Source organism: Pholis gunnellus, assembly GCF_910591455.1.
Source record: "Pholis gunnellus genome assembly, chromosome: 24".
Lineage (NCBI taxonomy): Eukaryota > Metazoa > Chordata > Actinopteri > Perciformes > Pholidae > Pholis > Pholis gunnellus.
Window position 1 is genome coordinate 1,707,338 of NC_136551.1, and position 14,379 is coordinate 1,721,716.

Genomic DNA, 14,379 nt, shown 5'->3' on the forward strand with positions numbered 1-14,379 from the left:
TTTCTCCTTTCAAGAAAAACATCCTTCTAATTAGTTACACTGAGAGACTGCAATCTAAAACAGTTGCCTTTTAATCTGCAACAAATGCGTCCTTGATGGCTTCAGCGCTTCCTATACCAAAATGCTATTTTAAGACTCTTGATTTATTATTTCCTGTGCAGTGACTGCACTGTATGCACTGAACTGGAATTAAGCTTCTTCACTACCATGCAGGCGCAACGCAGCAGCCACTATATGATTGCACTTGACATTCAAAAGAGGCTACTTGCGAGCAGATTCACCTTCATTTAACCCTGAGCCAAGACAAGTTTCCACTCCTGTGATTCGCGAGAGCGGCCCGGCATAAAGATAAGCCTGTCAATCACCGGCAGCCACAGCGTGTTTCACAAACAGTCATGGGAGGCTGTTTTTCCCTCTCTGCTGTTGACACATGGATGTACACTTTCATTTTACTAATGCTGGACTCTCAGGGCGCCTGTGACATTTTTATAAATGTGCATTTTCTTGTCTGGTTGACAGTATGGTTGATAGAATATAAAAGTAATTCATCTTCACTCATGCGAGGTTTAACATTGTCTCTCTCTTCTAAACACTCAACATTAAGTGGATCTTTCCTGGGACAAATTTGTCTTGACACAGAAAGAGAAACGTTTTAAATCCCAGCAGATGTGAATAAACTAAGCACAGCATGGATAGTTAGCATGAGCAGTGTTAGCCAGTATGTATAAAGAGACACAAGCGCACCAGACAAATGCTCAGTGGGAAGTAGTCCAAACAAGCCACAGCAATGACAGCATGGTCCCAAAGACAACCTCATTAAAAACATTTTTAAAAAACGCTACAATCTACCGGTTTCTTTTGATGGTGACAATCTATAGTGGTGGCAAGTGGTTAAATCTCTAACTACATGTCAGTTTCACCTAAATCCTTCTCTAGTCCAAAGCCATTTTGAGCTGCAAGTTAAAGAATCCCAAACATTTCCGTCTGGAGATATAAGTCCGCAGTGCAGCAATAGATCAAGACAAAATGAGGACATTCCACGACGTCTGCTTCCTGACTAAGTGACCGATCTTAAAAGCTGTGTGTTGGGGGATTGACTTACCGGCAGGCCGCTGTCAGGAGACAATCTCTTTAAATGCTCACTCCTCTCCAGGCGTCTGTTCATGGTCCCTCTGCCCTGCGGCGATCCACACACCTGGGAAGCCCTGGAGGGAGGGAAAAAGGGGGAGGAGTGGAGGACAGAGAGAGAAAGTCAACAAGGAACACCTCATTTCCGGTAAGTCACGTTTCCGCTGTTGAACAGGCTTTCACCTTTTAGAGTTCACAGTCCAAGTGGAGAGCAGCAGTGGCAGCAGTTTCAGATAAAGTTACAGCTGTCCTCTTTTGTAACTATTGAACCTTTCCTCCCTTTTTTGCTCCCATTTCTATCGCAATGCCTTCCCTTCAAATTCAAGCCCGTATATGAGCGGAAGTGTGAACTTCTCCTCAGGCCTGACAGCACGCTGGGATCACAACGTTACAGCTAGATCTTACTGCTAGCTCTCGGCGTCACCCAGGCATCCCGCCCTCCAACACAACCCCAAAACCCAAGCTCCAGCCCTTTTGTTTTTCTAGGCCTCTCCAAACAGTGCTGGGAACCAGTCCGACCTGGTCCGACTGAGACCACAGCAGAAGATAAACACTTCTCTTCACGCATACTACTCCTTTACAAAGAGCCCGGGCTTTAGAGTCACTGTGGTGGTGCACAGAGTAAGCACACCACTTCCTCATTGGTGAGGACAGGGTCAAAGGTCAGCTGATGGACGCTACAGGGTCAGAGACCCCGTCCGTGCAACACAACTTGTATTAAAATGTGCAGGTATGTGTGGATAAATCCTGGATGTGTTTAACTAAGATGGGGTTCCACCTACACACTCATCTTAAAGTACAACATATAAACCTGGTTTTGTACGGCCAATACACCTTTCTTCATGGGATATTTAGCAGGGGTTTCTCCAGTTTCTGGCCGATTACACAAACCAGGTACCTCTTTACATGCCGTTTAAGAAATCAAGTATTGCCACCAGGTTACCTAAGTGCATTTTAACAATGGCTACAAAAAGTTGGGATATCCGTCACTGCTGTTACCTCAGAGCAGTGTTTAATATTTCATGGCCATCTATGGCTTTCTTTTTTCATTTATAAATTTGGCAGATTAAAGCAAAGGTAAAGTAATTTGGTTGCAATTTTAAAGGGTTTAATTTATTCCTCCATCTCAGCAACAACCTGGACACTGGTTGGCACCATACTGATACACTAACAAACACTATTTCCACATATTTAGGACAGCAACATTCTTGCAACCTTCTGTTGAGAGTACAGGACAGTGAATCTTTACAGGACAATGAAGATTATCTCAGGGTGAGTAAAAACTATAACCAATATGAAAACGGCATGACATTTTAGAAATGATCATGGCAAGCCTCCCAAAATCATCTCACGACATCCTCAGCATCAGATCCACTGGTGCAGTGACCACACGCCTGATTAGTGCCACTATTGGAAAGGTTCAGAAATGAGGCCGAGTTGTATTCATCCATTCGTTTCAGGTCAGTTGTGTCTACTTCGCTCACAAACCTACTTATGCAACCACACTTCTCAAACAGCGTCCCATCGTGCTTTTTCGCATCTGCTGCAGGCTATATCTGTTACACCCTGTCTGAAGCTTCAGCAGCGTGACTGCACTTGTCAAACATCCCCACACATCAACATGACATGTTCCATCCACTACCAATCTGCTAAGTCCAAACGTATTGACATGAAGTCACAAACATCGGATTGCATGAAGGATCAGCCTCTGTGTCAAATATAACATCCGTTCTGGATGAAAACATAGTGTCCCTCTGCCCAATTTCTGAACACCCTTGGGTTATGTAGTGTATAAGGAAGTTGCCTAATCAGTGAGGAGGATGTAAATGCACCATCTTTAATGACACAAACATCAGACTCCAACCCGTCGCTCGGTCTGGCTTTGTAATGACTAATTGTGCAAGTATTGCATCAGATGAAATGCTCTGGTCTATGTTTAGATTGCATTTCAGTTTGGTTCCTTTCCCCTGGAGATTAGAAGAGGAAGTAAAGCCCATGGCTTCCCTTGGATGCAGAGATAGGGGGGGGTGCATAGGAAATTGAAAGTAAATGATTGAAATGGATGATAGCAGTGTGCCTGATTGCCCGACATAGAAAACACAGTCAACATTTTCCTGAGGGTATAGACTGCGAGAGATGAGGTAGTGGATGGATCAGAAGTGATACAGATGAAGCAAACACATTAAAAGCCAGATATCAGGGGTATTCAGATCAAAGACAAGCAAACTCCTGCCTTTTACAGAACAAACTGCTGTCAGTTGCAGTGAAAGTGATAGTATGAGGTACTGATCCACAGTCAGTGTATTACTGCAGTAGAGGGTACCAGCACGGTAGCAGAGGAATGTTCTGCCGTGGTCGTATTTTAGCCTAAAAGAATCAACGTCAAAGTTTAAGTGTACGCTATATTTAGAATATTTTCACATCTTTACCTTGCCATTAGACAGCCCTTTCTGATGAGGAACTGAAGCCGTTATCTATGCTCTCTTCAAAGCCACAAGACTCCATTGACCAGCAACTCCCATGTTATGACAGGTAAAATTAAGTTTTTTGTCAAGGAAATTTCAGGTTTCTAAAATAGGTTTTGCTGTTGAACTGTATATTGCTTTGCAACTCTGATGGTGCTCTGATTCTCCAAACTGGGGTCATGCTGAACGCCATCTACTGTAGGTAATACACTATGGATGAGTACACCATACAACCCTACTTCAAATAATCTGAAATATCCCTTTAAGCTCCGACAAAGGAAAACAAGAGTTTTCATGCAAGAATACAAAATAGAATCAGTGTTCATGTTTCTTGGTTGCTCAAAAGAGAAGAAACAAATGTGATCTTAAATAAGCGGAAACACGCTGGTTCAACAACTACTGGTTTGGTGACTAGCTAGTGATCCAATGATCAAATTAATGCCATTCAGTATTCCTCAAAAGATGGAACTTTGTCTTGTGTTTAGATAAAACTACACATCATATTAATAGGTATGCTGATCAATTTAAATGCTCCATACGTTTATAACAATCCAAGAGCCTTTCAGCAACCCATTGGACTGTCCTACCTCCCTCCAGATTCCCTCTGATTTACACCAAAAGCAATTACTGATATGTTAAACCGGTTCGGTGTTGACCTAAGCGGAGTGACACGTGTCAACGCCTATAGTCCGCACAGCCCCGAGCCGGCCATCCAGCCAGTCACCAAGTCAGCCAGTGGGGTGGAAAGGATATAATCAAAGGAGGCCAGGAGGACGCTGACATCTGGGAGTCTTTGTGCTGTAGGCCTAATTAGATGCCAGGGTGAAGGGAGGAGGCGCTGTGGGACAGTGTGTGTGTCAGTGTGTGCGTGTACAACCAGAATGGGGAGGTTGTTTGAGGTGGGAGGGGGGAAGGAGGGGAGACACCCTTTTTTTAACATCTGCTCCAGGAACAAGGGAGGACCCAGCTGAGGTCACACAGCGCCAGACAGCTCCCAACTACAACGGGGATAATGTGAGGGGATAACAGCTTAATGATAACACTTAAACCCATTGAGAGATCGCTGTACAGAAAACAGGCTGCGAGCCTCGTGGATAAATGTTGATAATAAGCCCAGATTGGCCATGAATATGGATTGTCATGGCTCAGGTTTGATACTGTTCCTTTGTAAGCCAAGAAGAATTAGGCAGCTGTGCATTTATTGCAGTCAGTCATTCTCATCTTAACTTGTAGCCGGACTAATCCTCCACATACAGTGAAGGTCTGCTGAAGAAACACTGTTTCTCCGCCCTCTGGCTTTTGACTTTGCAGTGTTAGACGGTCCAGACTCTGCCACAAGCGACAATACTGCCCTTTGTACCCAATACAGTCAGGCATTCACCCCACGCATATTCTCATTTCACACGAGTAAGAAATCTTTGTCATAAGTTCAAACACAGATATCAAGTGGGTGAATTGTGTTGCTTGAACTTTGCCCCCTTTCTCATGAAACAAAACCTTTCATTGAGGAATTATTGCAGCAGAATTTGCAATAAAAGAATGTCCCACGTTTGCTTGTTTTCATTGTGAATTGATTTAGTCATGGGTTATACATTAAACTATACAATAAGTGGTGGAGCAAATACATTTAAGCAAATATTTAAATGGCCATCTGGAGGAGAAGAATGGAGGAGGGAGCGCCAAAGATTTTAGAGAAAGGGATTCCAGGCATGCATTGTGCACGAGTTTTCAATTAGTGCTCACATCTATTATAAACCTACTGAAAACAAAAAGGTCTCAGAAAGAAAAGCCTCTTGGCCAAACAGTGACTCGGACCTCTATGATCAATACCCTGCCGACCCCAAAAAAGAGCAATGCCAGGAAGTGCCAGGGCCTGGAAATGTATGGTGGATGGGATTGGACATTGATTGGTGAAACCCCTTTTGCCCCAGGAACCAATTCATTTAGTCTCCAATGCCCTGTGCCTGCCTTGAATGAGGGAGAGACTGAAACGGGGTCAGCGCAGAGGCATCCCCCGCGGTACACAGCCCAGTTCTCTCTCTCTCCATTTTTCTTCTGAATGATTCATCCAGATTGCCATGTCCATGGGAGAAGAATGAATGACCGGGATGATTATACGTTTGAGTCTCGCGTTTAATTCGCCTGAAACGCGAGGGGGAAGTGGGAGGGGACGTTGGGGGTGCTATTGCTCTCCATTCATTGAGGGGAAAATTGAAGCATGCAAGTGTCTGATGTGGGGTTTAACATGCGGGGAGAGAGTTCCATCTGTATTCTAGCAGCACAGATGGTCTATGCTGATCGGATGTTTTGAGTCCCTCTGCTGGCCAGCTTTTCTGGTCCTGCGCCGCATGTGTCCCGATACAGTTGGCACGACCAACTGTAGCCTGGAACGGCCTAACGTGGAATTACTGGGTCTGGGAGCCTCCAACAATAAGCCATATTTTACACTAGTCTGTTGTTTTTATACTGCCAGCAAACCAGTCATTAAGCTCAATGTCTTTTTCTGAATGTTTCCAGTGTGCACTCACTCATGGTCTCTGTTTTTAAACCATGCTGGTAATCATAACAACTTTCAAGTATTTATCACACTGGTGTGAAAATGAGAGGCTTACCGTCAAGGCTAGAATGTCAATTTAACAGTCCCTTTAAAATGAATGTTGACGCTATTTGTTACATTAATCAAGACCAGGAACATGTGCACATAGGTTATATGTTACGATCATACTGCATGAGCTCGTCTGTCTTTCAGGCATCAAAAGCTGATTATTAGGGGAAGTATGGACTTGTACTATCCACCGGTAAAAGTAGAAGCTTTGTGTGCATTACTGGGTGTTTGTACACATGGCTCATGTCTATTTTCCAAAGGACAGCCTATACTGAATAAACAACATATGTCCTTCGAACACAATGAGAAGGAGTACAGCTGTTAAGAGCGGCATAGAAATGTGTGTATGGTTGCTATGGATGATTATTTCTTTTCATCTAGACAAAAGTCATTTATGAAGGGCTCATCATGAATTCTCAGCAACTTTAAATTGTTTCGTCCGACCAAAAGGTGTTTAATTCACCATTACTCTTAAAGGCAGGAACAACGTGACTGAGGGAGTACATCTTCTATATTGAATTTCTGAACAAACGGAGCTCCTCGTTATGTTTTGACAGTCACAAAAGCTGTGAGACATTCAGGAGGACCGTGAGGCATTTCCAAATCACCCGTTGCAATAAGAAGACAGATAAGAGACATCTCATTCTGCATTTTTAATCGACTCCTCTGTGCTTATATTCACACTCATCTCCAGATGCTCCAGTTCTGTCTTCTCAAGTGTTCCGGGATTTAAATGGGTTTTTTTTGGGTAAGTGAAACATAATTTGCACGGGACCCTCTGCTATGCTGTCTCTTTGAAGAGAAGTGGAAAGCTTGTCCAACATGACTGATGTTCCATCCAACCAGCTCACAGAATACTGAAAAGACTGGTTCTACACTTACTAACTACACTAACACCTAAATGACTTCCTAACCAAAAGCATGTCAAACAAGACAAAAGGGTAACAATCTGCTCGCAAGAAATTGTGTTTCTCAAACACCTTTAATGATAAAGATTCTGCCAGACAGGACTTGTCTAAGCTGCTTTAATTCTTGTTTAGTCAGCAGTACTTAGCAGACAATTTAATGTGGGGGTTTAAATAGGCGGGAGGGTTTGGAGGTCTAGTGGAAAAAAAACCAAAACAATACAATGTCGTCATCTTGTTCATGAGGGGAGTCCCTACAATTCCCTGTGCTCATCCCACCAGATGCGTAGGATGCTTTAATATACATCCTGGGGAAAAAATGAAGTGAGCTTCCTGCCGAGGGACGCTCCACTGAAACCCAGCGTGCGTCGGACGGCAGCGTGACTCTCTGCTGAACTCTCTCATGATAGCTACAGGTAGAAAAAAAAAAAACCCAGAAAAATATACTCAAAGGCCCTGGGGTGATGCAGCAAGCCAAGAGAGGGCAGAGGAATTTTCCGACCGTTATCAAAATACACAACCATGCCCCCCCTCTCACTTTGGTATGCAGGCATCAAGCAATTGTCAGCTCACTACATACCTGAACACAAGCGTTTCATCAGCCGGCTGCTGACAGCTTGACAAACAGTGCGCTTTGCATTTGTTGATTTCTCTGCATGTTTTTTCCTGTGTGCAGAAAAGTTCTGGAAACAGCTGCCAGTTTAGCGTCAGAAACCAAGCACAAGATATATTTTCTCCATTCAAAGTAGTAGTTTTGATTGTGATGATTTATTTTCGTCTTATGTTGTAGGTTTAATTTGAGTCTAGAAACGATGCTTTGCTGCAACTAGCTGGCTAATTATTAATGTGGCAACATCTCATATGGTGCAGTTATAAGGAAACACTAATTTAGCAGCATCTTTCTGTAATGTTTCAAGCTTTTTAAAGCTCACATTTATTTTGCAAATGTAAAACGTTTTCAGGTGCTTCCTCATTTGGACAGCACTATGCAACATTTACTATACTTTGCATAAAAAGGGTTAAAGTTGGGCTAGCTAAAATAAATGAAGCCATACTTCTGTTACTCACCAGGGAAACCGCCAGTACTTGTTGCATTAAATTATTAATTTTTTTTACAAATGTTTTGGCACAAGTTCTACTTGACCCATTGCAAGCAATTAGCATTAATTACCACCAATTTCATCAAGCTCTGCACACTTCTCACACTCTGAATGGAGGTGAAACGGTTCAGCCGTAAGGTCACAAGACAAACAAGCAGGAATCCAAACTTACTCTGCGTCGGCCGGATCCTCTCCACTCAACAGGTTTGGAGCCAGCTCTCTAGTTCCCAGACTCTCAGAGGTGATTTGGTTAGGAAGACAACCTGATGATGTGGAATTTCCTTTGATGGCAGCTGAAAACATGCTATCGTAAATCCCCCTGCAACACTTGCAGGGGGAAGCCACACACAAACACTATCTGTGCTGGCGCTGCTGGAAGTCTGCATCAACACCCAGAGGGACTTGTAAATAGAAGGGAGGGTGGTGGAGGGAGTGAGGGAGGCAGGGTGGGGCGGGAGGATAAGGAGAAGTTCCACATTACATCACCAGCAGCTGTTGACAGGCCTGTGTTTATTAACTAACTGCCAGGGCTGGAGGAGTCAGACCACATGCCTCACACACTCAACTCCAAACATCAAAAAAGACGTGATCACTTCTGAAACACTTGGGTGAGAGACACGGTGCGATGTGCAATTATCAACCATATTCAGACACGTGGACGCATGCAGCACACAAAGTTAAAATACTTCTATGCTCCAAACGTCTGTCAGGATCCAACAGTTTGGTCTGATGGTGTTGCCCGTCATCCGTTTACACTGGCTGTGAGACTTGCTGACTAGACTGGAAGAGCCGTTTTCCTGACTCAGACAGCAGTAACTGTAATGGTAGTACTGCGGATCGAGAGCTGCTGCTGCATTCCTCAAGTGTCTCGGCTTGGCAGAGCCAGCAGCCTGTATTTCTCTTCCTCCCCTTCCCCGTCTCTTTCCTTCTCATTTAAATGGAGGCACATGACTCCCAGCTTCACTGCCAAGTAGACTTCTTTATGCCACCCGGGAGCCACCAGCACTCTGCTTTTCATTGGCTTCTCTGCAGGGCGCTCCTCAGCGCGTTACATTCCTCGCTGCCACCCATCCTCGCAGCCCACAAGAAGTCGAATCAACCTTATCCCAGATGGCATTTTTAGTTCATTTTCTTTTCATAGAACGCAGGCATTCCTGTCAAATCAACTTTGGATTCCATGTTTCTAGCCTGCTGCCGGTGTGCGCGAGCCCTTCAGCTACAGCGTCGGCCACCCACTGTTTGTCATCCCTACCCCACTGTGAACAAATGCTCTGCTTCAGCCCATCTCTGGTGCATTCCTTGTGGTCTCAAATGCAATAATTTCTCGCATAATTCCATTCTGTTGTCGCATTCTTCCCCTCTAAGCTCATTGCATTGCAACATGGTTCGCTCACAGAGACAGTGAGACTGAGTGGGCTGACGACGTTGCAAGACTTTGAAGTCTAAAGACCGACTATTTCATAAATTGTGTTTTCAGGATGAGATAAGAGGGGATATGCACCCCAGTGTTGAAGAGGTGCTGACCACGAAAACACAAGTGTAAAGAAAATAAAAGCACAATAGTAGCCACGATGTTAAAATAACAAATAAACCAACATTTGGACATGAGTCTTCTTCAGGGTACTGAGGGACAGAAACAGCTCCACAGGCATTAAGGAATAGGACACAGGTGTGCTCCATCATGGGGAGCAGTGTCCTTCAACATCCACATATTGATCATACGAGGAGTCAAGTCCTTAAACACTCCTCCAATGTGTAGAAGTCAGTCATTTTGAAATGTTGGTGAATTATTAGATGTTTTTCTGTCGTGGCTACAATTGAGACTCTTCCTTGACACAAACGGAGCCGTTTTGGAGCCAAGCTAACAGCCAAGCAAAGACCATAATTCCAAACCAGCCTTCCATCACAGGTATTCAATTAGACCATAGCGTCAGAAGCTAATCAGATAAAAAGCAGCACTGCACTATGTTGACCGGCATAAAATGGCATTTGATGAAGGAAGTCTTACAATTCTTAATCGCAAACTTGTGATGCGTTATTTTAATCAAAACTCAAAAGGAATGCCTGATCAAAGTTTAAAAAATGCAGAAACCACAGTAAATAATGTCAATAAATGTTAAGACATTTTAACGGTCATTACTAATGCGTGACCGGTGTAGTTTACTACCTCAGAACCATTATGCGTTTTGAGAGTTTGTGCATACGTATGTTTACTTACACTTTAGCGCTCACTTATTTTTGAACCCTCCATCATTCCTAAATCACATCCCGTCTTCCTCCTCCACTCGCTCAGATATGCCCTTATCTGTGAGAGAGTGCAATAAAGGGAGAAAGGAATTACACCACAGGAAATACCTTAGTGAAAACCATAACAACCTTTAAATCTGCCCAACATAAACTAAGCAAAACTGGAGAAACTAAGGCCACAGGTGGAGACAGACTACACTGAAGAGTAACCAGGGGTGCTACCGCTCACTCACCTCAGGTGCAGACTACTGTGCTTTTACATGCATGCATCAGGGACCTCGCCTCCCAACGACACTCTGCTTCACTGAAGAGAGAGGGGAACAAATACAAAAACAATCAAACCATGTGTGTTTTACAATACAACTCAAACCAAATTCTCAAGCTAAATGGAAAATCGGCAGCAGGTGAACCTAAAAAGGGAAAACGGGCTTTACATGGCTCACCATGCTGCAAAATATTGATGTTGTGACCCTACTCACCTCCTCTGATAAGCTGCATTAAAACATGGAGTTACTCATGGTAGGCAGGACAAAAATAGGGTTCCAACACTATATGCTCAGCCAACATGTCTGTAACTCCAAGTACTACCAGTCACCACAGAGGACAGCAGTCTATTGGATGAGTGCAGGCCAACAGGTGCCCTTTATTATCCCTAATTAGGCAAGTGGTTGGGGGAGGAGCCTCCCTTTATGCTGCATTCACTGGTACAGGGGAGCATTCCCCACCACATGAAGAAAGAAACACTTCTCCTCTCCTTAGCTCTTTCTTTATTTTAACTGTGAAGGAGCTTAACTCGTCGTTTTGGCATCACAAGAAACCTTAGGGCAGGCTTTGGGTCATAAATCTGGTCAGTATTGATTATTTATCAATTTGCACAATCGATTACCTATTGGCAGCTGCAGTTTGGGCCAAAACATTGCACATTGATGTGCACATGTGTTTGTGCCCTGAGAGGGAGGTAATGGCTAACGATCGGCGAACATACGTCTTGACCCTGCGGCACATCCGGATCCATTCCAGGCATGAGGTCCAACTCTTTCGTGTCACAGGTCAGAGCCCTGCAGGAGCACTGAGTTGACTATTGGAGAGAGGAAAGCCATATATTTTCTGCAGCTGTGTGGAGAGGATGCAAGGAGACGCGTCAAAGCATTTAGTATGCATGCAACAACTCAAGGAGCTCCAGTCCTTTACATTTCAACCATGCGTACTCTCGGTGGAAGAAACTCTTTCAAGGACAAAGGTCATATCCTTCTTTATATTGCTCACATAGTGCAGGTTGGCGCTCACGTTCCCCTTAAAAACATGCTTTTAAACATCTAAAGGTGACCAGGTCAAATATGGAAAGACTTTTGTGAAAACACACCAGGAAACACTTAAATGCTAACAGATGCTTAAATAGATAAACGCCCATTTGACTATCACCCCATCTTCTTCCAGAAGTGTTAGGCTGCTTTACCATTCAACCACAACGCCTCCCTTCAGGATGGCTCGCTGCAATTGCGGTTAATACCAGAGCAGTCATAAAGCAGTCAACTCAGCAGATTGCTGCAATACTTACAGCTCCTTCGGTGTACTCGTTTTATGGAAACATTGTCTCCTATCAATGGGACATTTTGAACGTGACTACCACAGACGAGTAATCGGAACACCAGACGATCCCGAAGGTCTACATGTGCTGCAACGCTTTCAAGACTGAAAGAACATAGATAGAAATTTATGAGGAAAACAAATCTGACCTTCCCTTTTGTCATGAAAGAGAGAGACAAGTACAGTGCACACGGTAAAGATTTCATCTTCCACAAATCAAAGAGGATTGTGGAGTTTGCGCTGATGTCAGCTTCTTTGAGTCCACAGGTGATCAAGCTAAGAACCAAGACGTAATGTTTAAAAACATGGGAGACGTCCAGCTTTGACGTCGTCAGCCATTTGTGTAGTCAGAGATATATTGTGGTGATAAATTGGGGTTACTCTCCTGATGCTGTTTTGTAGATTCACGTAACGTCTGATAGTATTTTATATTCATTCGAAGTGCAGCAAACAAGGCCGGGCATCCTGCCAAGTCCTTACTGTACAAATTGACTTCATGTCATTGAATTATGCTCTGCGATTTCCTGACGTGGACTACTTTCCATTTGTCTCGTCCCTGTCCATTCCCCTGGCTGTGTTGCAGGATCGATGGCTGCCCGGAGGAAGCGAGGACCGTATCTTATGGCTGTCTCATGCCATTTCCTCCACTCTCCCTGAGGTGAGAGGATGGGAGAGTCAAACAAATAGGCCTTGTGTTTTCACCCCCCCCCCCCCCCCCCCCCCCCCATGTTTGTATGCAGTGCCACGACCTGGCTTCCTGCCAAGTTCTCCTCCTATTCCCCCAGAATGCAAAAGAAAAAGACAAACCCGAGCAAACCACCGTCACCGCTGCCTTCACCCCCACTCCCGCCCCCTACCCTCCACCCCCACTCCCTCCTGCTTCTCTTTCATCAGAGCGCCGGCAAACACAAAAGGAGGCAGAGTCTGGGGTGCAGGTCCCCCATGAACGTGCACAGATTAGGCCGAGGCGATGATGAAGGCGGCCGGGCAGAGGTGAAGGATGAAGGGGAGGATTTGAGGAGAGGAGTAGGAGTGGTTGCTATTTCACGGACAAGACAGCGTGCCCTCTGCCGCTGAGCAGACGCCAGCTGGGACGAGGAGTGGCATCCCTCGCTTTCTCCCCATCTCTCATGCTTTGAATGAAGCATTGTATGAGCTGGAGGAAGGATACGAGGTCCCATTTGGCTTTCATTGACATTTTAAGAGAGCGTGGCGGTGACAGCTGACGAGATCAGCGGCCTGTAATTAGCTGAGGATGCAGGGAAGTGTCAAACACACACACATCCATAAATGTATCCACATATAGAGATAAAAAAATAAATATGTACAGTATAAACACAAGTCCAAACTGCCAAGACTTGCATGCCTGTAGGTAATATTACAAGCTATCTGTCAGCCTACTTGTGAGGTTTCACACTGACCCAAAGCCTCTCTGGGTGCTATAAATCTAAAGACGAGAACCATGTGGTCTGGCCCCGGGGTGGCCCACATATCTAATGAAGAAAAAAAACAAAGCCCCGGAGTACTCGGGGGAGAAGTTTGGATGCACAACGGAGACATTCATCCACGGGAGACACAGGTGTGATAAGCCGACTGTGAATAACAGCTCAGTCTCATCACACCTCATAAATCACATCCAGACTGAATGTGGAATGTGCTGGAAAGTTTCCGAATGTGTATTTGGGTTGATATCACACAGAAAACACAGAGCTGCAATGGAGATAAATCCACGGTAATACAGTTAATTCATATTCTTATTGGTAGAACATATTCACAGGCGGATATTTGTCTTTTTAAACTTGGCACACAGCATCATTAATCAAACAGCACCACGTGTATTTCCATTCCAGTAACTCTGGAAGACTTTACTGACAACAGCTTTTACTGTATGGTGACTTTTTCTTTGTAATTTAACTCCAACACATAACTCTCCCTAAAAACCACAAATTGTTGTTTTTCTCACTTCTCTCTTCATAACAAGTTAAAACATTTTAATCCCAAAAGGCGCCCGAAAGGGCTCCCAGTGAAGAAGAGTGTCATATAAATCACTTTTCCGGTGAGCTACACATTCTGAATGCAGGTATCATCACAAAAAAACAGACCGTCATGGCCGAACGATAGCTTAGCTAGCATGAGAATTCCACCCTGAATCCGCAGATATCTTCCATATTTCTCTCCTTCAAACCGTTCAAACGTTACACAGTAGAACCTACACAAGAACAACCAAACCACAGAGCAAAAAAATTGAAACGCATCGTACCTTGAGCTGGTTTTCTGGGTGAAAAACTCCACTTAAATCCTTTCGCTACACCTGGTCCCTCTCTTTCTTTTGAGAGTAAAGT

The 14,379-nt window shown here is 44.3% G+C and overlaps 1 protein-coding gene across 2 annotated transcripts in view; it reads right to left on the minus strand.

The window, feature by feature from the left end:
• The window catches only part of LOC306715347 (nck-associated protein 5-like), a 118,277-nt gene extending 103,936 nt beyond the window's left edge, over positions 1-14,341 (minus strand). Inside the window, exons 1-2 of one of the 2 annotated variants that reach the window (XM_079185674.1) lie at positions 14,298-14,341; positions 1,103-1,205 (exon numbers count right to left, since the gene is read on the minus strand). In XM_079185674.1, coding sequence (XP_079041800.1) covers positions 1,103-1,165 — 63 coding nt within the window. In that variant the 5' untranslated portion in view covers positions 1,166-1,205; positions 14,298-14,341. Of the gene's footprint in view, positions 1-1,102; positions 1,206-10,421; positions 10,504-14,297 lie in introns of those variants that run through there. The other variant, XM_079185675.1, reaches the window with a different exon arrangement.
• Positions 14,342-14,379: the final 38 nt, after the last annotated feature.